Here is a 26,998-nt window from a genome sequence, read left to right on the forward strand (position 1 = left end):
GATTTTTGAATCAACAAACGGTCCTCCCGAGCAGTTGTCTTGCGGCGTCTGCCGGACCTGGGCTTGTCAAAAACATCTCCAGTCATTTCAGATCTTTTTCTTGTTCTTTGTACTTGACACTGAGACACATTGAAGGTGTCACCACCTCAGCAGTGGATCTGGTCTTCAGCCTCTTGATAATTAACGCTTTGGTCTCAGGGTGGATCTTAGGCATGTTGTCAGAGGTCAAGTTGCAGTTGATGTGAAGGTCTGGTGTGCTGGGGTTCTTTTTATACACACCCACTAATTGATTGATCAGTAACTGATCACAGGTGAGGCTGTAATCTAGGATTGGGTGCATCATATGACAAGACGACAAGACTTTTGTCTTGCCAAAATCTGACCTTTCTGTGTTCATTAAATGATCAATCTTTCTTCAGTGAAGCAAATTTATTTTAGTATATTGAGCATAATTTGGGAGGGTTTTAGCTTTTATATGAGACATTTCTAAAAACCAATCGATTCATTTAAAGTCAGGTTATAAGCTTTTGTTTCTACAAAATGGATAAGTGACAAGACTTTTGTCAGGGACTGTACGTCTTAGAACACACTTGAGACCACACTGTGCCTGTACCATAGACTCTATAAATGGCTAACCTAGAAAGTGAGTATGGGCACGCTTCTGGCTCCATTTCACTTTCTATTGAAAAACTATGTCCCCTCTCTCTGTACCTGCTGCTGTCAGACTTCTCATTTTGGTCTTAAGATGTTCATATTAACTCACTCTACATGATTCTGGTAGTTTAATTTTGCTATTTTGTCTAGACATGAACATTAATAAGAGACCAATCAGGTGTCTTCTTTCCCTGAGGTCACTCCTCAACAGGTTTGATTGACAGCACTGATAAGCACAATAGATCTATAAATAAAACTGGATAAGTCCCTCCCCCTCTGTCTCGGCTCAAGACCGACTAGTGGCCGCTCCATTTACTGCAGCTCCAGGAGTTTGGGTTCAGATAGAATTCTCACAGAGAGCACAGTGCATTTTGGGAATTCAAACTGCCCATGTTCAGCTGACAGGGCATCCTGCTTTCACAAAGGTCAGATTTTGTAAGATTCTTTCCTATTTTAACAACATAAATGTTTTAAAAATGTTCAATCCTCAAAGCGGCTAAAAGTAACGTGCACAGCGTGGAGCCTTTTTGCTTACAGACATCACATGGGTGGGAGGAACTTTCCCAGATTGAGGAAGTAAATGTGGAAGAGAAAATAATTTTTTGGCCCATGTGCCATGGAGCACAGACCCCTGAAAAAACATGATGCCATCTTGGCTTCACCTTCAGATGTTATTATAGTTCTGTGCTAAGCACCTGCACCACTGATTTAGCAGGAAGTGGGTGCTTTGCAACGCTGTCAAAGGGAAGAGGAAGTACTTTTAGCACCCTCGCTGATGATTGGCAATTTGGTTGCTATGATACTCCAAATTTGCCGCTATACCCTCATGCCCCAATGAGCTTCATTTGACTGGAGCCGAGTGCTATGAGTGACATCACATGCACTTAACTCACTTCTTTATACAGTCTGTATCTAAATTTAAAGTGCACTATTAGAATGCTAGTTGTTGTTAGCATTTCTGTGATGGCAAACTTCACTTTGGTCTCAAAGTGGTGAAAAGTGCTTATAAACTCATCGTGTGAATAATGAGGATGCTCAGAATGCAGAAGAGCACTGCAAACTGTTACAATGAACTAATTCTGTTAGTTTTATGTTTTTAAGAGAGTAAAACAAACAGGTTAAGCACTTTAACAAAATCATATATATTCTAATAATAAAATATCTAAATAAATCAAGGTACGTACCATGATGCCGGTGAGCAGGCACACGCCTTTGCCACAGTAAGTATGTGGTACCATGTCTCCGTAGCCGATGGACAGGAAGGTGATGGAGATGAGCCACATGGCCCCCAGGAAGTTACTGGTCACTTCCTGTTTGTCATGATACCTGTGGGGGGGCGGAGACAAGCAGAGGCGGGCCAAGTCAGTCACAGTGGGCGGAGCTATCTGAAAACATGCATGCTGGGAAAGTGAGTGGAGAAGAAAGAATCAGTGCAACTAGGGGTTACACTGTGTGGAGTGGTCTGGTACAGTATGCATTCAGATTGTGGGTCAAAGCAGTTAGGAAAGACATTTTTAGAGAAGAGCGTTGTATGATTCAATGTAAACATCATCCATATGAAAAATGGTTTGATTTAAATGGCTCCATTAGGATACCATCCAAAATCCATGTCCCAAAGTCTTGTGGCAAACGTGGTCTTCAATCGAGATCTGACTGCTCCCCCAAAAGATTCACAGGAAGTTTCAAACATGTTGTGAGCTGAAGGAAGCAGACAGCCATGCTTGAATCGCCGAACGAAAGGCCCAAGTTCATTTGCAAATTAGAAATAACATCTATAAACCCGCAGGATGATTCTGTATCATTTAGCCCATCCTAACCTGTTCCCAATGGACTGTCAAGGAGGAGACTTTTTACTTTTCAAAATCAAAATTGCAAGAAAATGTCAATTAAAACCTTTTGACTTTTTGTTTTCAGTTTTAGCATTGTCCATTTATGATCATTCACAATTCATCTAGGCCTGTCATGATAATTACTATATCCACTTGGAGCAATATACATATAATATTTATGGTATGTTCACATTTTCTTTACATTAATGTGAATTTTTTGGTCATTTTTGCTTCTGTAATGTACGGAAGCTGAGAGGGGTCACAACAAACGCAAACGCCGCAACAAATACAAATGCGACAACACAACAAAAAGCCACAACAAACCAAAAAAGCCACAACGGAAATGACCGCGGGACTTTATTTTAATGCAAACGCTGTAACAAATACAAACGCCGCAACACAAACGCAAATGCCGCAACACATTAAAAGCCACAACACATCAAAAAGCCACAATGGAAGTGACCGCGGGACTCTATTTTCCGATGGACCGATCAAGCGGCAAGTGAAGAAGAAGAACTACAACGTGAAAAGTAAAGGAACGGGGAAGTTGGAAACGTAAGTAAAAGTAATTTATTGTTTTATCATTATTCGTTTCACGTTGTAGTTCTTCTTCTTCACTTGCCACTTGATCGGTCCGTCGGAAAATAGAGTCCCGTGGTCACTTCCTTTGTGGCTTTTTAATGTGTTGTGGCATTTGTGTTTGTGTTGTGGCGTTTGTATTTGTTGCGGCGTTTGCATTAAAATAGAGTCCCGTGGTCATTTCCGTTGTGGCTTTTTTTGGTTTGTTGTGGCTTTTTGTTGTGTTGTCGCATTTGTATTTGTTGCGGCGTTTGCGTTTGTTGTGATCCCTCTCGGCTTCCGTAGTAATGACATTTGAGCCATAAAAAGTTGAATAAATTACTTTTTTGACTCATTACAGATGCAGACTATGTACTAAAGTGTTTAATTCTGCTGTTTATTTATTGCAACTCATGTTTTTTTTAACAATATTGTAGATTTAGAATAGATTTTGAGATTAATTTGCTTTAGGGTTATGTCAGTTCATAAATTAACTTAAATATATCATTTATCGTCTATATTTTCTTCATGACAGGCCTAAACTCATCCCACACTGGAAATAGAAGAATAAAAGTCAGCTAAACTGTATTTTTTTTTTTTTTTTTGCTTTTTCTTCTGTTGCTTTTGACAATGGACAAGTTAGCTGTTGGAAGATGGTGTGAGTTTGAATTTGAACATCTCCTCCAGGACACTCCATTGCTGCTCATTGTGAACTGCTCATGCCTTTGCTGTGGTCCCATTCTGGTGGCTACTCATGCTCCTACAGATAGTTCAGTATTTTGTGAAGATACACGTGATTACCGAGGAACTGAGTGCGTCCCTGTTGTGGAAAGTGGTCCGCACAGTTTGGAGAAGCAAACAGGAGCTCAGCTAAAGGTGTGGACTTCAAGTTTCACTGTAATTTCTGTCCACCGATTCTGTTGGAACTATTTAGGCTGTTGTGATAATTACATAAAGATCGTCTGAAATCACATAGTTGCAGATTGTGGTGCTGAGTAAGTTATTAATGCATCAGCAACACAACCAAAGTTAAAATAATGTTTCTAATGTTGGCAGTTTATTCTGAATTTGAAAAGACCTTTAAGTGTCCCACTGTAGATTTGTAGAACTTCGGGTTAATGGTTTTCTGTGTGTAAATGTGTGTGTAAATGTGTGTTGTATTCTCCAGCAGCTTCATAAATCTGCCCCGTCACCAAATCTTCAACCAACAAGGTCCACAAAGAATAAACATGAAGAATTTATCCACAACTATCAAGAGAAGAAAGATGAAAAGTTAAAGGAAACAGCGACCACACATTAATGACACACTGAACAAAACTAATATTATGGTCATGAATAAAACAGAAGGAACTTGTGAAGTCAGACTGATTCTACAATTAAAATAAAAACTTAATTTCATGATGTGGATATTTGCATAGATAGATTAGTGAAGTTTGAATGTTACACATCTCTAGGACCATAACATTAGTTTTGTTCAGTGTGTCACTAATGCGTCGTCGTTGTTTCCTTTAAGCTTTCGACTTTCTTCTCTTGATAGTTGTGGATAAATTCTTCATGTCAGAATGTTTATCCTTTGTGGAGTTTGTTGGTTGAAGATTTGGTGACGGGGCAGATTTATGAAGCTGCTGGAGAATACGGCACACATTTACACACACATTTACACACACATTTTGCCACAGAAAACCATTAACCAGAAGTTCCACAAACCTACAGCGGGACACTTCTGGCCTTTGTGAAAAAGTTCTATAGTTTGATACTTGAATTTATAACTTTTCCATAAATTTGTTAAGTGTGATGCCACTTCCCAGGTCCATCAGCTGATTGAAAACTTTATTTTTTTTAAGACAGGACATCTCTTCTGTAATCTCATTTGTCAGAAAGAGATTACAGACGCTTAAACCTAACAAAGTCATAAACATGGATCTATGTTATAACTGTGACAGAAAATGTATGAGGGATGTTGATGTAAGAAGTAAATTAGCACTGGCCAGAAGTTAGTTAGATATACACTAATCCTCTGATATTATTGATTGATATTATATAGATTATTACTGCATTATGTACATTTTTTAAAAGGTGACTGTCTTTTGTTTAATGAATAAGGAACAAAACCAAAGCTAGAAATCAGCTGTGAAGTTTCTGGTTGGACCCGGAAGTGACATCAGCGTTAAACAACAACTGCAGCTTTTAGCCACGTTAGAATGTTATTACCTCCTCAAAAACTGCTCTGTTCCAACCTGTGATGTCATGTAGTGGCACTTTTCAAGGTAACAGATACCTTTTACCTTTAGTTCAGTACAGATTGGCAATTGTAGCACTGAAATGATCCAAATGGGCTCTATTCACGCTTACGTCACAAACCAGGAAGATGTTTGGAAACATGTGATGACAACTTGAACAGAGCCCAAAGGAAGTTGTCATCGCATGTTTCCAAACGTTTCCAATGTTTTCGCAACGTCTTCCTGGTGAATAGAGTCTATGATTCAAGTGAAGGTGCATGGATTTTGAAAACACGGTGGAGAACTTCCTGTATTACCACATGACATCAGAAGGCGGAACAGAGTGTTTTCGGTTTGAGAGAAGAACCCAGCCTAAATCTGCAGGGTTTGTGAGAGAATTAAACATGCGTGAATGAAACAAACCTCAACTCTAGGTGTGTTTGTGATGAGGAAACATTACGCAGATCAGAAAGTAACGTAATACTTCATGGACACGTCAAAACAAGATGCTCATGTCTGCTTCTCCAAACCTGCACGATTCACCCGCGTGTCATATTGAACCGTTTTCCTTTTTCCGTCGCTGTTGTCTCCTTTTCACAAAATACTGGACTATCCCGTTGGATGGGGGTACGGTTCTGGGTCGAGCACCGGGTTGGTAGGTCGGTTTGTTGTCTGGGGGATGGTTGGAGGGTGACTTTGGGCGTCATGCAGCAGCAGTCTGTACCATGCAGGGGGAGCTGTGCCCTGCATGCTCCAGGAAAAGGTCCAGTATATTGAGAGCTGCCTGGGTCTGCACTGGGACAAAAGACGACGCTCATTGAATTTGACACCGCTGTCTCTTTACCTGTCTCCTTGGGGCCCTGGCTCCATCTGCTAGCTAAATATTGTAATAGGCTGCGTTCACAAAAGAGATAATAAAACTCTAGAGGAATGACAGTTTGAACTTTCTTAGGGATCAATACAGTATCAGTCACTACTTTCATTGTTTTTTAAATATAATTATGTCTTATTTGACACGAGTCTCTTGTTATTTTTGCTGCTTAATTTGAATTTATTATCACCATTTATGTTTTTACTCTTAGTTATTATATTATATTGTGACGTGTGAGCTACTGTGTCCAAATCATTTCCCTTGTGGATCAATAAAGTTTGTCTAAGTCTAAGTCTAATCTATTTATTTATCTTTATTGAAAAAGTTTAATATAAAAATCAATACTTGTTATTATGAAACTTTTTTGGCACCTCCATCAGAAAAAGTTACTGTCTCCATGGTGATTGTGATTGTGTTGCCTTAGACGTTCCACTGTGTAGGATTAGATTTACTGTATTTTCCGGGCTCTGGATTATAAAACGCACTGTCATTAAATGGTCTATTTTTGAACTTTTTTCACAAATAAACCTCACTGGACTTTAAAGGAAACACAACAGTGTGATGGGTGAGTGGTTTTGTTTGTTTGTTCGTTCACGGTGACTCTGGGCTTTGTTCAGTTGTGGCGTGTAGGGAAGGTGCTGTCTGGGACCAACGGATTGTCGGCGTGTTCACAGTGACTCAGTTGTTCAGTTGTGTCTAGAAGTGGCACATTGCACTCGCTTTTTCGGTTTGTTCCTCCGTTCCGTTCCTCGTCAGCGTGGAGTGATGAGTGTGTCTGTGTGTGTTTCGCTGTCTGCTCCGTGTGTGTTTGTGTGTTCTGCGGGTGGTGCGGCTTTGTAGTTTACTAAAGTCGTGCTGGGACACCTGAGTGGATTCTTGTACAGGGTGCTCTGGATTGTGGCGCGCAGTGGTTTTTTGATGAGGTTGGAGGCTTAAGAGCGCGTCTAATAGCCCAGAAAATACAGTACTCTTCTTTCAATCATTGAGGTGTTTTTATTGCTTAAAAATATATCTTATATTGGCACTTCTCCATGGAGATTGACAAGTTTGTAATGAATTACGGTGGAACATTCTGAGCAAAACAATAACCTCAGTAGAGAGACAATGTTCATGGATTCTCCCTGTAAAAAAGTTACGTGGTGCAACTTTAGACTTGAGTTTTTGATCCATCCACAAACTCAATATTTTATTCTTGGGACTGGGACATTGTTGTCACGGTAACTGACAACAATAAACTCCACTTTTTTATAGCTACGATGAAAAACCATTTCAGTTTAGTTATGTTTAATGACAAAGGCACATGCACAGGGTAAGTGGTTTGAAAACGAGTTGGTGCTGACGGAGAAGTGGATTCCCAGTCCCGCGCTTACATTTCTCCACGGAAATGTTACCGCTTTGACTGAAATGTTCCACAGTATGGCATTAAAAACACATCTACCATGCCTTTCCTCCATTACAGCTGCTTAATTTGTCAAAAATACAATGCAAAAACATGTACTCTGATCCTGAACGGTCTCTCCTCTCCACAGATCTAACCTGTAACTTGGCCTGATTGTACTCCTTGCTTGTCACTATGGAGATAGGCAAGTTTACGGCCATACTGTGGAACATTCCAGGCTAGGGAAGGAACATCTTGGTGGAAACAACGACGTGGCAGACTCTTAACCTTGAAAAGTTACATCGTGAGCTTTAAACCCTCAACCAGATCAGATTTTATAGCCTACACCTCAACTTTAAACTTATTACTTCATGTGAACGCAGCCTATGTTCAGTTTGCCCTAACACAGAGACTCACACGGCGCTCGGTGCAGGTAGAACCGGACAATATATTAACCATCAGGCATCGGCTTTCTCAAGTGACCGTAAACACAGGCCATAAATAAGGCTGACAGAAATGCACAAAGCATCGTTCCCATGGCGATAAAACGTAGCGAGTAAATATTTCGTCTTTTATTAGCGCCATCCCCCCTCCCCCCTCCCCCTCCTCCGGCCTGATGCGTACCTCGGGAGCGGATGTCCCGAAGCGTAAATAACCCTTTGCAAGATGGGAATATACGGCGAGCGGAGAGGGCCAAAATACACGGCGGGCTGATCGATGGAAGAGTTTAGGGCTCTCAATATACTGTGTCGGATTCGGATTAGCATGGACAAGAACTGGCACCACTTTGGACTCAATCTGGACCAAGAAAAATGGCTACAGCAAGCGCTCAACAAAGTCTACACAATACAAAATACATCTAGTTATGGTGTAGGTAAACTGTGAGATATACAAGCTTCAAGGTTCTATATTTGTGTACAGTATTTTAGTGAGAAATATAACGGGAACATCCAAAAATAAACTGAAACTGATATTAGAGATAATGTTTTCCAATTCAACCACACCATTAAATGATCATATCTCAACAAGTAAGAAAGTTGATGCTCCAGCTAGAAACTCCTGATCAACATCCCAGATCAGGGGTCTCCAACCTGTCGCTCGGAAGGTACCAATAGCTCTCCACCCCCTTCCAAGTAGCTCACCAAGGGATTTCTGAATTCTGTGTACTGTGGATAATAAGTGCAATTTGTATTATTTTTGATGCCTGACTTGGTGCACCGATAAATGGATAATGGTTTATGTTTTATAAGAATCTAACTGTTCTTCATCAAAGGCTACGTTCAGACTGCAGGGCTTAATGCTCAATTTAGATTTTTTTGTGAAATCCAATGTTTTTGCGAGCTCGTTCACATTTCCAATTAAATGTGACTTGTATGTGACTCCAGTGTGAACATTAAACGGCCCGAAAGTGTCCCGCATGTGCACGATGACGTCAACCGCAGTGAGCGTGCTCTGTGTTTACGGAAGTTGTCCAAACATGGACGCAGCATTGAGCACCTGGAGATTTTAAAGTTCCTCTCGTACCGGAGCCAGAACATGAACAACTTACTTGTTTTAAGGAGGAGATTGAGAAGGAGAAGGACGAGGTTTTTGGCCGTGGTGTTTTGTGGGACAGCGGCAGAAATGTCAGATGAAAGGAACGTGTGGATGTGGAGACGTAACCAAGTGCTTCGTTTCAGTGACACGGAGTTCATTAACAATTTTCTCCTACTTCAGCGCAGAATAGTGACGTTTGTGTCTTGTTGATAACGTGTAGGTGGATGAATGCACTTTGGCCGTTCAGACTGAAGTCACATGTCAAAAGATCAGATATGTATCAGTTTCAGGAGCACATATCCAAGTGTCCTGGGTCACATTTGAAAAAATCGGATCTGTGTGGTTCAGACTGTCATTAAAAGATCAGATACAGGAACATAGAGGCCACAAAATCGGATTTGGGTCACTTCAGGCTGCAGTCTGAAAGTAGCCTATGTCTTGTCTTATATTTACTTTCTTTGCGACTAATAAAATTGGTAGCTCTCTCGCATTTTTGTTTTGTAAAAGGTAGCTCACTGGAGAAAAAAGGCTGGAGAGCCCTGTCCAAGATCAAGAAGCTGGGTCTCCCTTTGCCAACTGCTCCTGCCACGTTGCCTCAGTAACAGTGGTTGAAGGACGGGTCAAATGCAGTAGATAAATTACACTAAATCAGACACTAAATTCCACAAAAATCAAAAATGGTTGCCTTCAAACATCACAACTATAGTGGAAACTAAAATAATAAATGTATATTACTTTAAATGTGCATTGTGTAACTTTTCTGGTTGGGGTCCATCACTTGCTTGTTGTTATGGATACGCTGGAATGTTCCACAGTATGACTGTATTTATTCACTTTCAGGTGTTTTTTAGACTTCAATAATACCAATAAAACAGGCACAAATCTGACCTGTAACTTGGTCAGGTTTGGTCTCCATGATAGAAAGGTTTAAAGCCATACTGTGAAACATTCCAGACAAAGCAATAACATCTCCATGGAAAAAAAGCATTTGACAGACCCTCCACCAGAAAAGTTACACAGTGAACCTTTAAGTAGATGAACTGTCTCAAGAACTACAAACCAAATATATTGTGTGCATTTCATTTGTGTGTTTTTCCCCTAAAGATTTTTTATTTGAACCCCGCTTCCTCAGGGGAATACTGACATTGTGTCCTTCGGCAAGACACTTAACACTTGCCCTCAGTATCTGTACACCTTATTGCGTGGATGTGTGGGGATGGGAGAGTGTTTCTTTATTGTAAAGTGCTTTGGGTGCCTTCCAGGTGCCGTATAACTGTAACCATTTAAATGTTTGAGCTCGAGATGGAAGGTCAAAAAAGATTGTTACCAATAAATCAAATATTAATACAATTTTTCTACTCTAAATGAAGGTCAAGATAATTAATCATGCAAATCATTATGCACCAACAAATCCTCTTTTTGTTAAGCTAAAAGTACTTCAATTTTTTGATCTTGCTGACCTGAGTACAGCCGTAGTGATGCACAAAGTCTAGAATCATCTTCTCTCTCCTTGTCTACAGGAATTATTTGAGCAGAGAGTCAGTATAACCTTAGAAGAACAGACATCTTTTAAAAAATGAAGTTAAGAACTAAGGAAAAAAGTGATTGTATTTCTGTTCAAGGGGTTAATATATGGAACAATCTGAGTGGTAATTTAAAAAAGTCTAACGCTGTAGAAGTCTGTAAAAAAAAAAAAAGAGTATAAACCGTTATAGTTTGAAAGATCTAGAGCTCTGGAATGAATGATTTATGCATTACATTTTGTTTGTTTTAATTTATATTTTGTCACATATATATATATACAGTAAGTTTAGTTTATTTAGTTTAGTTTAGTTTATTTGTTTATTTGTCAGGGACGATGTAAATAAAAACATAGAACTACATAAAGAGGTCATTTGCTTGTACTAGGTTCTAGCAAAATTGCTCATTTCCACCTTCAGTCCCTGGACAGGTTGATGTCATAAATGGATGAACATGCCAATAAAATACAATACAATGTCGAGTGATGCAGTCATTCATCCAGTCAAGCTAAAAGTCAAACTAGTCCCATTCAGTCTCAGTCACCACATCCAAACACTATTTACATAGTTACAGTTCTTATTGCTGCATTCATACAGGACAGATTAATGTGTACAGGTCTGTTTAGTTAAAAGTCATTGTTTGGCCAGGCCTGCAAACTTTTCATAATTAGTACATGATATAATTTCATGGGAGAGGCTGTTCCAGAGGCTTATGGCTCTATATGAGAATGATGATTGACCAAATGAGGTTCTGCATCTTGGAACACTGCACTGTCCTCTGGCTGTGGACTCTGTGGCTCGGCAGGTCTTCTCTGAAGTGAGCACCACAAACTTTCTCAGTGGGGGGGCAGCTGAGTTATGTATGATTCTGAATAATGTTAACATTTGATTACATTTAAGGAAGTTATTCAAATTGAGCAATTTATATTTGGCAAGTATTGAGCAGTGGTGGTGCAGGTGAGGCTTTTTGTCATGGATTATTAGTGCTCATTTTTACAATGTTTCTATCGGCTTTAGAGATGTTTTACACACAAGTCGCAAGTGAAATTGTAAATGCAAACTTACGCTGCTTTTCTTTCTTAGAATTCTGTCATTGTTTAACAGGGTTTGGCAATAAAATAACTTTTTACTTCAGCATAAACCCTTTTGGTCATGATCCATGGTGTAGTCTATGTTTTGTTTTGTTTAGTAGTGCTGCAACAGAATAAACTACTCGTACTACTGCTACTACTACTACTACTACTACTACTACCATGGAAATTTGCCATGTTTTTGTTTTGTTTTGTTTTGTTTTTGGCAGCAGTACAAAATGTCCATGTAAAAAAACAAGAAAAAAAAAGGAGCTGTGGAACAACCTGGTAAAAACATAATTTAAGTCTTTATCGTGTCAGAATACTTTTGAATGAATTAAGTTTAATATTCTCGTCTCGTCTGAAAACTCGCGAATATTGTAAGCTGCAATACTCCAACCATTTTTAGCAAACCTCTGGACTGCAATGGCCATGCTGGTTGTGTAATAATCTTACATTTGTATAGAAAAGACTTGTATTTGAAAATAGAGTTTGAGCTGCACTAAATCTTCATTTAGCAATCACTTCAAATCATCACAAATAGGGACGGGCATTGGATGAAATGTTCTTAATCGATCGTCGGAAGAATTAACGATCGATTATCGATTAATCATTAATGTTTTTATATTAAAATGATCATCATTATTATTACTATCTGCACTAATCTGCATAAATAAATTCAGCTTTACGACATATAAACCATAACCACTCTAGAGCCACATCAGCCCGTTTGACATTATAATGTGTTTAATTCAGTTTTGTTCAACTCTCACAGAAACAAAACTTAAAACCACATCGCTAATTTACATAAACTAAGCAAAGATAAAACTACAGCTCTTGTGTCGTTGATGCGGTTAAATTTCTGTCCGATTAAAAGACATGACTCAGGTGAATACAGGTTAGTGTGACCATATTTGCCTTGGTCAAAACCAGGACAGCGTACGGGGGGAGGGAGGTGGGGACTCGTCATCGACATTGAGCGACTCTCACCTGGTAAAACTTTTTCCCACTGGACACTGAAACATATGTGCTGCTTTATACACTGTGCACATGGACTCACACTTGTCCCAAACGCAACGGAAAGCGTGGAATTTCTGGTACAAATCATTGTTAAATACACATTTGTGCTTCAGTACGTTGCAGACTGACCAAATGTTTGCATCTCGCTCCTTCTGAGTGCAGAGACACATGTACACACCTGTTTGGTCAGGCTACACACAGCAACCTACATTCGGTTTGTCAATTAAAATTAACGTAATCGATGAAATTCTTAATGATCATTTATCGATTAATTGACTAATGCCCATCCCTAATCACAACCATTTGATTCCGTCGTAGTTTTGTAGTGTCCATGCCTGTCAGACTTTATATTGTGGTGATTTTTCTTTTGTTGCTGTTGCTGTAAACGATCTGCAAGTGACAAAAAAAAAAAAAAAGCCACGTAAAACACTTTCCCAATTACCCAGCACATCAAAAAGAAAAATTACACAGAGATTAATTTTTTTCTTTTTTGCTGTGTTTTGTTTGCTTTTTTATCTCTCTGCTATGACCAAAGGAGAGCGAGTCACGAGTCACACAGTATTTCTTCTTCTTTTTCTTCTTCTTCTTCTTCTTGATGTTGTTGCTTTGATTTGGAGTCGATGGAACCTTCTGGGCTGGAGGCTCTTTTGAGTTCTTGGCCTCTTGACGGTGGCTACATTAGTACTAGGAGCTTCTTCATCTTTCTTCTCTTCCTCGGTCTGTTTAGGAGGTTCATAAATAAACACTTCCACACACATGTGCAGGTCCTGGCTCCTTCTTGCTTCACTGACTTTGTCCACTTTGAGAAACTTCATGGACTTCCACCTCCTCGAGTGTCTTCTCCAACTCATCTTTCTGAAGGAGTCAGGTTTTCTCTTTCCACTCATGATCTTTGTCTTTCGTCAGCTTTTTGATGGCCTTACATGTGAGCCTCTGCTTTTTGCTGTTTCCATCATCTCCATCTTGAGCCAGGCTTTCTTCTTTGACCTGACACTCCTCCTGCTGGTGGTAAGTGTCTGAATGAACCCACTCCTCTGTCTCATTGAAGGCCTCTCTTTTGGAGAACCTTGCCTCTCTTTCCACCAGTTCCATTCTTTCTTTCAACTTTTCTTTAGCCTGACACTCTTCCTCTCTGTTGGTAGACCTTCTCTTTGGCCTCCTCCTTTGCAGTCCTCTCGGCAACTTTCTCCCGTTGGGTCTTAAGTTCAGCCAACAGCTACTGCTCCCTCTTTATCAACGTTTTTCTCTCCTGGAGGAAAGTGTTATCAATCCGTGCATCATTCGTTAATTCATTTTTCAATATAAAACCAAAAATAAGAAAATGAAAAAACAACTGTTTTCTTCATTATTTGTCTCCAAAACCAAAATGAAAAAACGGACAACGATTCGTTTTTTCAGTTTTCGATTTTGCGTTTAAATGAAAAATGGAAAAAATGGATAACAACCGTTTCCCGTTTGTGTGACTCCCGTGACTGCGATGCCGGATTTTTGCACCGCATATGGACTGAACCAGGACTGATCCAGGTCCGGGACCAGAGCGAACTCCGAGCTTTGACCCTGTCCTGTCTTGTCCTGGTCTGGTCCCGGTCTCAATCCCGCTCTGCTCCCGGTCTCAGTCACGCTCTGGTTCCGGTCTAGTCCCGGACCTGGATCAGTCCTGGTTCTGTCCATATGCAGTGCAAAAGTCCGGCATCGCAGTCACGGGAGTCACGTAACCGAGAAACGGCCATTAACCGTTTTTTCCATTTTTCATTTAAACACAAAATCGAAAACTGAAAAAACTATCGTTAAATCGTTATCCGTTTTTTCATTTTGGTTTTGGAGACAAATAATGAAGAAAACTGTTGTTTTTTTGTTTTCTTATGTTTCGTTTTATATTGAAAAATGAATGATACACGGATTGTTATCATCCACTCCTCCTCTCGCTGTTGGTAGACCTTCTCCTTGGCTTCCTCCTCTGCTCCTCTCTCTCCTGGTACGTCTTAAGTTCCAACAGCAACTCCTTCTACCCTGTTTGGTGTAGAAAGCCCGCTGCATTGTCATAAAAAGTAGCATATCAGTATCGCAAAAATTCAGAAAGTTTAAAAAGTGCTCAGTGTGCCTGCCAGTCAGCCACAAGAGCAGCCAACCATGACCACAGTAGCCACAGAAGTCAGATCAGGTGATTGTGTCCTGTGGCCCTGTCCCCAGACCCACACTGCGCTCTCCTGTGAAGTGAGCGCTGGCTGTTCAATCGCAAAGGTACAAGAACTGTTACAAAACATTCCAGTGAAATGCATTATGGGAGTGTACTAGCCTGAAGTCCGAATCGCTCCACACTCACTGCATTTGTGAAGAGAAGTGTGTATTGGGACAAGGCCACGCTGATAACATTGATCAAACTGTCATGGCCACAAGTTGTAACAAACCAAATGACCTTGAGAATAAGAACGGCGATGGCAGTGGTCTCTTATTAAAGCTCCCCCAGCACAAACGGGTGAGCAGATGTGCGGCAGCGAGAGGCTATGTGGGGACACGGGCCTCGGTCTCTGGGACGTGTGAGCCGTACTGATCACCAGCTCAAAGTGATAATGAACCTGTCCTACACACACAGCATGAAGCCACAGACAGCAGCGCTCAGGTGTCCAAAGAGCTGAAAAGCACTCATTATCAGGATTAAAAACTGCACCGTGAGCAGAGACATGAATTAGTGAGCTGCTGTTTTTCCTCTTTCCTCTACTTATTTAGTTTAGTTAATTAGCTACAATACCTTCCTCTTCCAATCTATGGTGATGTAGGTATTTTCATAATGAATATATAGAACTATATTTTGAAGTTTGGCACACTTTTGCACCTCAAAATCCAACTAACTTTTCCTTCTGACAGGGCAAAACTATGGTGGCCAACGGGGGCCAAACGCACTGCAACAGCTCAGTGCGTCTCATTTAGAGAAAACAACTTCAAGTACAGAAATGATGCAAATTCACAGGGTCAAACACAAGTTTAAATGAGTTACAAAAAAAAAAAAACGTGGTGCAAATGAAAAAAATGCGCTGCAAGAAACAAAGACAAATGCATCATCATCAAATGCGCTGCAAATAGAGAAACAACGCAAAGCGCGAAACGATGAAAGCCAAGAAAACACCTGCAAAAGAAAAACGCTGCAAGAAGAGTCGCCACAACAGAAGTGCTCCAAACCTGCAGTGTCCACGGACCACAAAGGCCGTGCTGAAATGAGACAGGTGTAGTGATTTTATGAGATCCTAACGCTAATGCTAACAACAGGCAGTGTTGGGAAGGTGACTTTTAAAATGTATTCCTCTACAGATCACAGATTACATACCCCAAAATGTAGTTTGTAACATAATCCATTAAATTACTTAAAGTGAGTAACGTAATCTGAATACTTTGGATTACTTGATTTTCTATAGAGAAACAAAGACGAGGAAATCTTCACATAAGAAGTTTTATCTGCTAAAAGAAAAGAAAAAGCCCAGACTTTCCTGAACCAATTAAAAACATTATTGATAGAAAAGGAGGAAACACGGTCCACACGCCATGGTTTAGTCCTGTTAAATCCTGTTTAGTCCTGTTTTAGTCCTGGTTTAGATCTAGTTTAGACCTGGTTTACACCTGGTTTTAGCCCTGATTTAGACCTGGTTTAGGTCTAGTTTAGACCTGGTTTTAGTCCTGACTTAGACCTGATTTAGACCTGGTTTTAGCCCCAGTTTAGATCTAGTTTAGACCTGGTTTTAATCCTGGTTTAGACCTGGGTTCAGTCCTGGTTCAATCCTGATTTAGTCCTGGTTTAGTATCTGGCAATGAGTGGAATTAACAAAAAAACAAAAAACAAAAAAACAAAACAACAACAAACAAACAAAAAAAAAAGGGGGATTTAGCCCAAAATGTGAAAACAGGAAAATACCACCGTGTAATCCATTTATTTCAACAAAGTAACTGTAATCCAATTACCACTCACTGAAACAGTAACTGTAACTGAATACAGTTACTCATAATTTGTACTCTGATTACGTAACTCCGGTACATTTAATCTGTTACTCCCCAACACTGACAACAGGATACCACGTTTTTTGTTTGTATCTCGTTTAAACTTGTGTTTGACCCTGTGAATTTGCATCGTTTCTGTACTTGAAGTTGTTTTCTCTAAATGAGACGCACTGAGCTGTTGCAGTGCGTTTGGCCCCTGTCGGACACTGTACAAAACTGCTGGCATGTTGCACTAGAGCAACTTTGGGGACTTTGTGGGTCCATGTGGGCTGGTTTACATGTTTAAATTCCTCATGTCAAGACAAAACAAAGTGGACATGAGCCTTAAGAAATAACAAAATATGAATTCAAACTGTTCAAGGCTCAGACGTTTTGTTTACTTGGGTCTTTTTTGAGGGTCGTCTAATGTTCATTGTATTTTTAGATTTTTAGGAAGAGGTTTATTTTTGTGCTTTTCTGTTATAATGTTGCTCGTTCCTTCTTCAAAAACAGTACTTTCGCCACATGTTTGAGTAATCCTGAACTTTCAAACACTCACGTTCTTCTCTTATAAGTTATATTGAATAACGTCACGAAACTGTCAAAGTCTGAAATAAATACTCTGTACGTAACAACTAAAGCATAATTAAAAGTGCACGATGTAACTTTTTGGTTGGAGGTCTGTCACCTGCTTGTTGGACATGTCATTGCTCTGCCTGGAATGTTCCACAGTCTGGCATTAAACAGCTCTACAGGATGTGTGTAAAATCACTCAGTCGTCCAGGTAGAATCCACGACAAAAGGAGAAATTAAATTTATCAACAGGACAAAAGTTTATTTTGGTCTAACACGTTTCACAGCTGCTTCTTCAGTTGTGGTCAGATGCTGGTGGACACTTCCTTATATCTGCCTGAAGGGAGGAGCTAACTACACTGAAACTACTCTGAAACTAACACACCTACTGTATTTTCCAGGCTATTAGTCGCTCTGGATTATAAGGCAAACTGTCATTAAATGGTCTATTTTCAAACTTTTTTCACAAATAAACCACACCAACTTTAAATGAAACCCAACAGTGTGATGCTTGAGTGGTTTTGTTTGTTCGTTCACGGTGACTCTGGGCTTTGTTCAGTTGTGGCGTGTAGGGAGGGTGCTGTCTGGGACCAACGGATTGTCGGCGTGTTCGCAGTGACTCAGTTGTTCAGTTGTGTCTAGAAGTGGCACATTGCACTCGCTTTTTCAGTTCGTTCCTCCGTTCCGTTCCTCGTCGGCGTGGAGTGATGAGTGTGTCTGTGGGTGTTTTTGGCTTTGCGGTCTCTGTCTGCTCCGTGTGTGTTTGTGTGTTATGGGGGTGGTGCAGCTTTGTAGTTGAAGCTGAAGTTGTGCTGGGACACCGCTCTCGACTGTGGGGCATGCAGTCGTTTTTTGATGGGGTTGGAGGCTTAAGAGTGCACCCAATAGTGCAGAAAATACGGTACTTGTTTACAGTTTCTGTTTGTTAGTTATTAGGCCTGTTGAACTTGCACTGAGTGTGGGGTCTTATTAGCAGAATCATTCAGGGCCATAAAGGAGCTTTCACACCTTTGGGCCTGACCTGGATATCTCGATTATTCTCTTGTTTGTTTTGATTTAGGTTTGAGGATGGAGTTGTAAATAGGAGATAGATGGCGTCTTGAGTTTTCCATTTCTGTTTAGAGAAGGATCTTTCTTAACCAAAAACTGCTTCTTTAACTCCCCTCTCAAACCAATTCTTTTCTCTGGCTCAGGTCTGAACCTCACTGTCCTCAAATGAGTGGCCTGAGGCTTGGTGGAGATGTACAGCAGACTGTGGTCCACTGCTGCTCTCTCATCTGTGTTGGTACATCCTTTTGTGAAGTGGCTGTTTTATTTCTCCAGTGTCACGCTCATCGCAGTCTTCACTACACTGAATGAAGTAAACCACATTTCTTTTGTTTGTGGCTCAGTGTTTTGTACGTGGCTCTGTGTTCAGAACGTGGCAGCTAACAGGTTATGTATTCAACTGGAGAAAATAAACTTCTGTCCAGTTGACAAATTGAATATCTCATTTCGCCATAAACTAGTGATGGGCAAATGAGACGGAGCTCCGTACACGTCTCGTTCTTTCTGAAACAAATCGCTCTGAAGCACTGTCTCGGAGCTCGTCATGTGGCAGCCGCTCACGTGACCAAAGTGTGGAAGTGTCGCTCCCTCCCCCTACTACTTCGTTCTGCGTGTCAATCGCTTCAGTGTATTGAAGCATTTCATTGGCTCAGCGAATGTTCCGCTCTGTGATTGGTTCAAAGTGGTTCAGAGTGTTCGGCGCACTTCCGTGGTTTGACAAGCGCTAAACTGCTACAGTATAGGCGAGTTTCAGCTGACGTCATTGTTATTAAAAGCCCGCGTTGCATGCTGGGAAATATTTTGGTCGGAGGCAAGAAACACGATAGCGTCAAACACAGTGCGTAACCTCGCGTATTTCTCCCCGATAATGGTAAATTCCTGCTGCATTATCGGATGCACAAATAGAAGCACGGAAGAAGGAAAATGTCTTTTTCGTATTCTGAGTGAAAAGAACCGCTAACGGTGAATTAAACGGCTTTCAAACATCCGCAGAGTAAATGTAGAAGATCCTAACAAACCGTGGACTCCAACAAGTTCAACAACACATCGAGACTCTTGGAGGTTTTCATCTTTTCTGCTGTGAATGGCCCAGGAGTTTCCACCAAGTCACTGTGGATATCGCCAAAGTGAATATTTGTCCAGGTAGTTGGTGATTCTGACCAGAAATTTGGTTTGGTCCACCTTTTGTCGGGGTTGAAAAGGGTGATTTGTCATCCATCGATGCTTATGACCAATTTCTGGTCAAATGGTCTTGGGTCCTCTACTGTTAGAGTGGAGAAATAACCGGGATCAATACCCTTTACGTGCTTTCTCGCTCCGTCCGTCATGTTGAATTAGTGTTTATTGCCGCCGACCAAAATAATTCCCAGCATGCAACGCACGCTTTTGTCAACAATGAAACTCGCCTATAAAAGATGCACCAATATTTCTTAAAAATGTTAGGTGATGAGGAGTATTGTGTGACATTAGTGGTGATTTTGGTGACTTTTGGCAACTTTTGGCATTTGTTTCATTTTCCATGGCATCTACAAGTGGAAAAAAAGTGATCCATGGTTTGGGATCACTTTGATCTAATTCCACCTAACAAGGTAACACCTATTTTCTTATTTACAGCAGCTATTTATGTTGCTCTTTACATATTATTTTAAATCATCATTATTATTGTTGTTGTTGGTCGATCTGCACACAAGTATTGTCTTACACTAACAATACTTCATCGATGCAGAGACACCTGCGTGGCAATGGTTAAATTTGTCCACTAGAGGTCAGTGTTTCTCCGAGGCCTCAGACACATTGAACCATTTGAGACAATATTGCGACTGAGGTGTCAATGCTTCACAAGGCTCCACTCGCCCATCGCTACCAGAAACAGTTCTGCCTAACATTTATTTAATTACAGGTGGTTTTACTGCTCATTCTGCCTGTGAGCGGGGTCACCTCTCCACAGATCTGTCCTGTAACTTGCTCTGTTTTGGTCTCCATGATTATAAATTGGTTTAATGCCCATACTGTGAAAGACAAAGCAATAACGTCTCCATGGAGAAAAGCATTTGACGAAACCTCCACAATGCCCCTTTATTACAGAAGATGAATGAACCTAATTGGCTTATGTAAGTACTTCACAATGATTTGAAAGCTGACATAACTGACATACATTGGCAGAACGTTGGATGATGAAGCACTTTTTGGTTTTTGCAGCGTAATCCTTACCGTAGCTCTCCCCTAACCTCTCTGTCACTGTATTTCTTCTTTGAGTAACAGCGCTCGATTGGTCCCCTGTGTGAGCACTTTTGTCTAGAACACCGCCTGCTAAGTGGAGGGCCATAAATCGTATGTCTCCCTCCTCTGGCTGGAGTCCAACACTGCGCTCAGAACCAGCCCGGACTGCTCAATGGCACAAAGTCACTGCGTAACACATTCGGAAATCAAACTGTAAAGTGTTAGGACTCCATTTAGGTCATTAAAAGTGCATTACAGGCTCTGGAGCATGGCTATTAACGATGCTGGCCAACAGAAACATCCAGACAGATTCTTGGATTTTTTTCAACATTTTAAATAAACATATATAATATTTAGGATCTCTTAATTTAGATTTAGGACTTTCTGTGAAATTCTGTTTTGCTTGTACTGTTCTTTTAATCTATATAGAGTATTACTTCAACGTAGGTTCAAGATGTGTACCAAGTGTGTTGGACTAAAACTACAAATATTCCATTTTAAAAAAAATTCAAGGAAAGGGAAAATACAAAATGAGTGACATATTTTATAACCAATAAAATGTATTAACTACAGTTTGTTAAGCATGTGAAATTTAAATTCGGAACCATGATTGAGAAATATGGTTCTGCCCCACCCATTTGCACTGAGATGCACTGATCCAGCTCGTTCTGTTCTGATTCCAATGCCCCTACATTGGCTTTAAGGATCTGCCGATATCTGATATCAACCGATACGAAAGTATTCCCTTTAAACCCAAAAAGCGTCTGGTAAAATGATCCAAATGTGTTTTGTAACTGTTATAAAAGCTTTGTGAGAAATTTTAATCAACTAAATCAAATTAATGCACCGATTTATGGACCAAAAAGGGATATCAACTGCACTGATATCCTTGGAACTGATGTCCAGTCCACCAAAATGTCAACTCGACCAGTGATGTTTATATCAAGAGCGGGATACGAACCACCAAACTTCGGATAAGTGGACAAACATTCTACCAACTGAGCTACTGCCGCCCAATGGGCATTAAACCTTTCTATCTTCATGGAGACCAAACCAGACCAAGTTACAGGTCAGATCTGTGGAGAGTTGACCCCCTCTCACAGTCAGAATGTCTGTTTTTCTAGATATTTTTGAGCTCTAAAACCACCTGTAATGTATTAAATGTGAGGTAGATCTGTTTAATGTCACACTGTGACTGCTCACAGTGTGACTGCTCTGACTTCCAGGCAGAGCAATGGCATATCCATAGAAACCAGCAGGTGATGGACCCTGAACCATAAAGTTGCATAGTGCACCTTTAAGTCTAACAGAAAAAATAAAAAAAATAAATAAATAAAGTCTTGTTTCCATGCTCTGTCCCCCCTGAACGCCTCAGTAAGTCCACCAAAATGTGTATATCTACACCGATATCCGATACCAGTATTGCAGGGGTCTCCAACCTTTTGCCTCTGGTGAGCTACCTTTATAAAACAAAAATAATTTTCACAGTCACAAGAAACTGACTCGATAAGAGGGCGAGCCTTAGATGGTGAACAGTTATATGCCTATAAAACATAAAACCATTATCCATTTATTAGTGCACAAAGTTCAAAATAACACATTTACAATGGTAATTCATCAAATTTGAGTTATTCAGTACAATATGTATAATTCATAAATCCCTTGACGAGCTGCTTGTACTTGGGTGAAGAGCTACTGGAAGCTCCTGAGTTACAGGTTGGAGACTCTTGTAGTATCGTGTCGATGCATCTCCACTGATGTTGAACCATGATAAAGAAACAACTCTGTCAAACACTTCTACTGTCCATGGTTCTCATTCAATAATCTGCTGATATGGAGAAAGTGATCATCATGGACAGTTGCTTTCACATGGTTGTCACGTTTGTTTTATCTTGATGGTAAAACTGTCTGGAAATATTGAGAAAAGTGCTTTTAAACTCATCACGGTGAATAATTAGGATGCTCTAAATGCAGAGAAGTGCAAACTAGTTCTGTTTTTACCACAGATTAGGGATGGGCATTTGATTACATTTTCTTAATCGATCGTTGGGAGAATTAATAAATGATTATAGATTAATCATTAATGTTTATGTATTAAAATGATCATCATTATTATTACTATCTGCACTACTAATCTGCATAAATAAATTCAACTTTACAACATATAAACCATAACCACTCTAGAGCCACATCAGCCCGTTTGACATTATAATGTGTTTAATGCAGATGTGCGCAACTCTCACAGAAACCAAACTTAAAACTGCATGGCTCATTTGCATAAACTAAGCCAAGAAAAAAACAGCTCTTGTGCGCTGATGCGGTTCAACTTCTGTCGGACTAAAGGACACGACTCAGTGGAATATAGGTTAGGGTGACAATATTTCCATTTGTGAAAACCAGGTCACCGTACGGGGGGTGGGAGGTGGGGCCTCGTCATCGACATTGAGTTACTCTCACCTGGCAAAGCTTTTTAATATTTTTTGGTGTCCTGGTGCTTTGAGGTCCCTGACACCCCCACTGGACATTGAAACATATGTGCTGCTTTACACACTGTGCACATGGCCTCCCACTTGTCTCACTCGAGACGGAGAGCAGGGAATTTCTGGTACAAGTCATTGTTAAATGCACATTTGTGCTTCAGCATGTTGCAGGCTGACCGACTGTTTGTGTCTCGCTCCTTCTGAGTCACAGAGCTACAAGAGTTGCTCAGTTTAATGGCCCAATGAAAGATCATGAAAACCTGGACATTTGCAACACTTTATAAAAAAACCCCCAAAACAAACAAACAAATAAAAAAAACGGCCAGAACAGGACGTGGAAAACAGGCATGTCCAGGGAAAAACAGACGTTTGGTCACCCTACGCTACACACAGCAACCTACATTCAGTTTGTCAATTAAAAATTAACGTAATCAACAAAATTCTTAATGATCAAGTATCGATTAATGGACTAATCATGCCCATCCCTACCACAGACTGTATAAAGAAGTGGACTAAGGGAGTGTGGCGTCATCCATAGCATTCAGCTCCAGTCAAATGAAGCTCACTGAAACTCAGATAGTGAAGACCACAACACAAAACTCAGCAGTTATAGAAGCAAATTTGAGTTCCATATAAGGAATTTATTAATGGACGAAACAGCGAAATAAAACCACCAGGATCATGTAGAGCAGGTTAATACAAACATTTTAAGACCAAAATGAGTGAACAGCGGGTTAACTCTGTTAGCTCTGTCCATTTATATATCCTCCTGACTACCAGAGAAAAAAATGTATTCCAATTTAAATTTTTTTTAGTTTCCCCAGTTATTTAGAAGACAGTGACTACACTGAAAACTTTTTTTTTCTTTTTCAAGTTTTTATTTGAAAAATACAGCATGTCCACTGTAGCGGACATCGGAACTGTATTGATGTACAAATTTAACAATTTCCATAGAATTCAATTCCATAGAGAGTAAGTGAACTCAGGATTTATGTCCGTCAACAACCTCAATACAGATGTGTAGTGCATTTATTTTGGAACATTGAACTTTGAACTTTTTCTGGTTTACTTTGTGTGATATTTGAGGAAGCAATTCCCCTTTTTTGAAAGACGCAGAAAGACTTGGCACTTAGTGCACATCACATAGGTTTTGCTGTTACAGCCAGATCTACGACACCTTGATGCATGTGGTTCATCCACCATTTTTGCGAGATGTAGTGCTCCATAGTGTCTTTGAAGCCCAATACATTTGAATGTTTTTGATAACCCAAACAGGCCATGTAGATGGAGCACCCAAAGAAAGTCTTCAACTCTTCAGGGGTAGTGTTTAGTGATGTTCCAGAATGAAGGACTTCATTCTGGCACATCACAAGCGCACATAGCCATTTTTTCAAACACAGAGTCATCAATATACTGTTCAAAATAACAAAGTGGGGTCCAGTTTTGGCGTGTTGTGGCATCACTGCTTAGAATAATTGGAAGATCATCCAGTTGGGGGTTGAATATTAAGGAAAACAATAAAAAATGTCAGTCTTTTCATTTTAAAGATGAAAGATTGTTATAGTAAACTATTACAAAACTGAATTATTCTGAATAGTTTGTTTTTTTTTGCAAAATGATTTGAATGAACTAAGTATATAAAATACATTGTAAAATACATAATACTAAGAGAGTACAAGATCAAGATGTACACTGTGGTCTTGCTCCAGAGCAGACAGCGACTGGACACTGACTCTTCTTCCTCAACCTCATCCTCATCCTCAGAGCTCTGATTCCTCAGCCTCTCCCTCAAACAATAGATCCTGGTCATCATCATCAGACAACTCAATATCTGAGTTTTCTCCCACAATTTGTAGTAATATTTTCTCTGCCTCTGACCTAGAACCAATTCCTTCAAATTGGAAAAAAAATAAATAAATGACTCCAAATGTCCACTTCGGAGGACATTTGTTAAACACTCAAATTTCATTGTAAAATAATGCTACTTTACTTTAAAAATGGTTTTAATGTGTTCATTAGACATTCATAAAAATATAACAATGCAACTTTGATCCAAAATTTGCTTAATAAAAAAGGTATACCACTTACTGTTCTTTTTTCAATAAAATGTGGTTGTGTTGATGGCAGCCATTTTCCTTGAAAAGGAGGAGGGTCTTTTCAAAGCTCCACCCTTATAAATTTGGTATCATTTGAAAGCTCTGAATGTCCTCTTTAAATCACAGAGGGAGTTGGTTAGGTAATGCGCAGGGGGTTGGAAATATTTTAGTAAAGAAATGTCCACTAGAGAGGACAAAAATGAACTATGGGTAGTCAGGAGGATATACAGTCTATGGTTTAAATTAATTTTAAAACACAGTTAATTCTTAAACATGGTGCTAAATAGAGATATCTTCAAAAGTCTCATCTGCATATCATGAACAACATCCCCATACTGCTCCTTTCTCTTGTCATGTCACTTTTAAATTCAAGAAAAAACAGTTCCAGAAATAGCCTCCTCTAATGAACGTGAGGTATGTGCAGCTGTCATAAATATGGCGGCGCGTTCAAGAGCTGACCTGCGTTTTTCAGTGAGCGAAGACGATCAAACGCACATGAGACGTTTACAGGGTGGAAGACAGAACGAGGCTCCCGGCTGCACGGAGATCATTCAGAGAGACAGTCGGGCTGCAGCACTAGACTAAAATGAGTTTGATTTTTAACTAGAGAAACAACAGAAATGCAATAGGAGCAATTATTGTACCGTGTTTTGGGGTTAACATTATCCTGGTGTTTTTATTTCACTATTTTGTCTGTAAATCAAGATATGAACATTAATAACAGACACATCAGGTGCCATCTTTCCCTGAGGTATAAATTTGATTGACAGTGTTGATAAGTGCTTGCTCCTTGCCAAACCAGCGCTGTGGGTGAGAAAGGGCATTACCGTCAACAGCCCTTCTCCAGATTGGCTCTTTGGTTGCTATGATACTCCTGTTCGGAATTCCAAATATGGAACTTGATTCCAAATTCATTCCTGTAATTTGAGGCCTCAGTGAGCTTCATTTGACTGCAGCCGCTATGGGTCACACTCTCTTAGTGCACTTCTTTATCCAGTCCACGAACAGGACTGAGAATGAAGCATGTTTTAAAGTAAATGAAAAACTGTGATCTCTGATAAAATCATGCATTATTTTGCTCCTGTTTTCAGTAAAGTTTGTTTAAAGATGCATTGTGTAACTTTTCTTGAGGAGGGTCCCTCAAATGCTTTTCTCCATAGAGATGTTATGGATGACACATAGGCTACGTTCAGACTGCAGGGCTTAACGTTCAATTCAAATTTGTGAAATCCGATGTTTTTGCGAGGTTGTTCACATTTCCAATTAAATGTGACTTGTATGTGACTCCAGTGTGAACATTAAATGGCCCAAAAGTGTCCCGCATGTGACACTGGAGACACGACGACGTCAACCTCAGCGAGCGTGCTCTGTGTTTACAGAAGTTGTCCAAACATGGACGCAGCATCGAGCACCTGGAGATTTTAAAGTTCCTCTCGTACCAGAGCCAGAACATGAACAACTTACTTGTTTTAAGGAGGAGATTGAGAAGGAGAAGGACGAGGTTTTTGGTCGTGGTGTTTTGTGGGGCAGCGGCCGTGGCAGTAACGTCTTTTGAAAGGAACGTGTGGATGTGGAGACGGAGCCAAGAGTGGTGAGTGGTGATGTGCTTCGCTTCAGTGACACAGAGTTCATTAACAATTTTTGCCTACTTCAGCGCAGAATAGTGACGTTTGTGGCTTGTTGATAACGTGTAGGTGGATAAATGCACTTTGACCGTTCAGACTGAAGTCACATGTCAGAAGATCAGATATGTATCAGTTTCAGGAGCACATATCCAAGTGTCCTGGGTCACATTTGAAAAAATCGGATCTGTGTCGTTCAGACTGTCATTAAAAGATCAGATACAGGAACATAGGGGCCAAAAAATCAGATTTGGGTCACTTCAGGCTGCAGTGTGAACGTAGTCATAGACTGTAGATATATATATATATATATATATATATATATATATATATATATAT

General features: G+C 40.1%; 1 protein-coding gene across 1 annotated transcript in view; it reads right to left on the reverse strand.

The window, feature by feature from the left end:
• Positions 1–26,998, reverse strand: part of kcnn1a (potassium intermediate/small conductance calcium-activated channel, subfamily N, member 1a) — an 88,037-nt gene that overhangs the window by 18,621 nt on the left and 42,418 nt on the right. Inside the window, exon 4 of the mRNA XM_055152176.1 lies at positions 1,839–1,980. Coding sequence (XP_055008151.1) covers positions 1,839–1,980 — 142 coding nt within the window. The remainder of the gene's footprint in view (positions 1–1,838; positions 1,981–26,998) is intronic.

The sequence above is a fragment of the Boleophthalmus pectinirostris genome, unplaced genomic scaffold (genome assembly GCF_026225935.1).
Source record: "Boleophthalmus pectinirostris isolate CB_2022bp ecotype Guang Dong unplaced genomic scaffold, ASM2622593v1 HiC_scaffold_16, whole genome shotgun sequence".
NCBI lineage: Eukaryota > Metazoa > Chordata > Actinopteri > Gobiiformes > Gobiidae > Boleophthalmus > Boleophthalmus pectinirostris.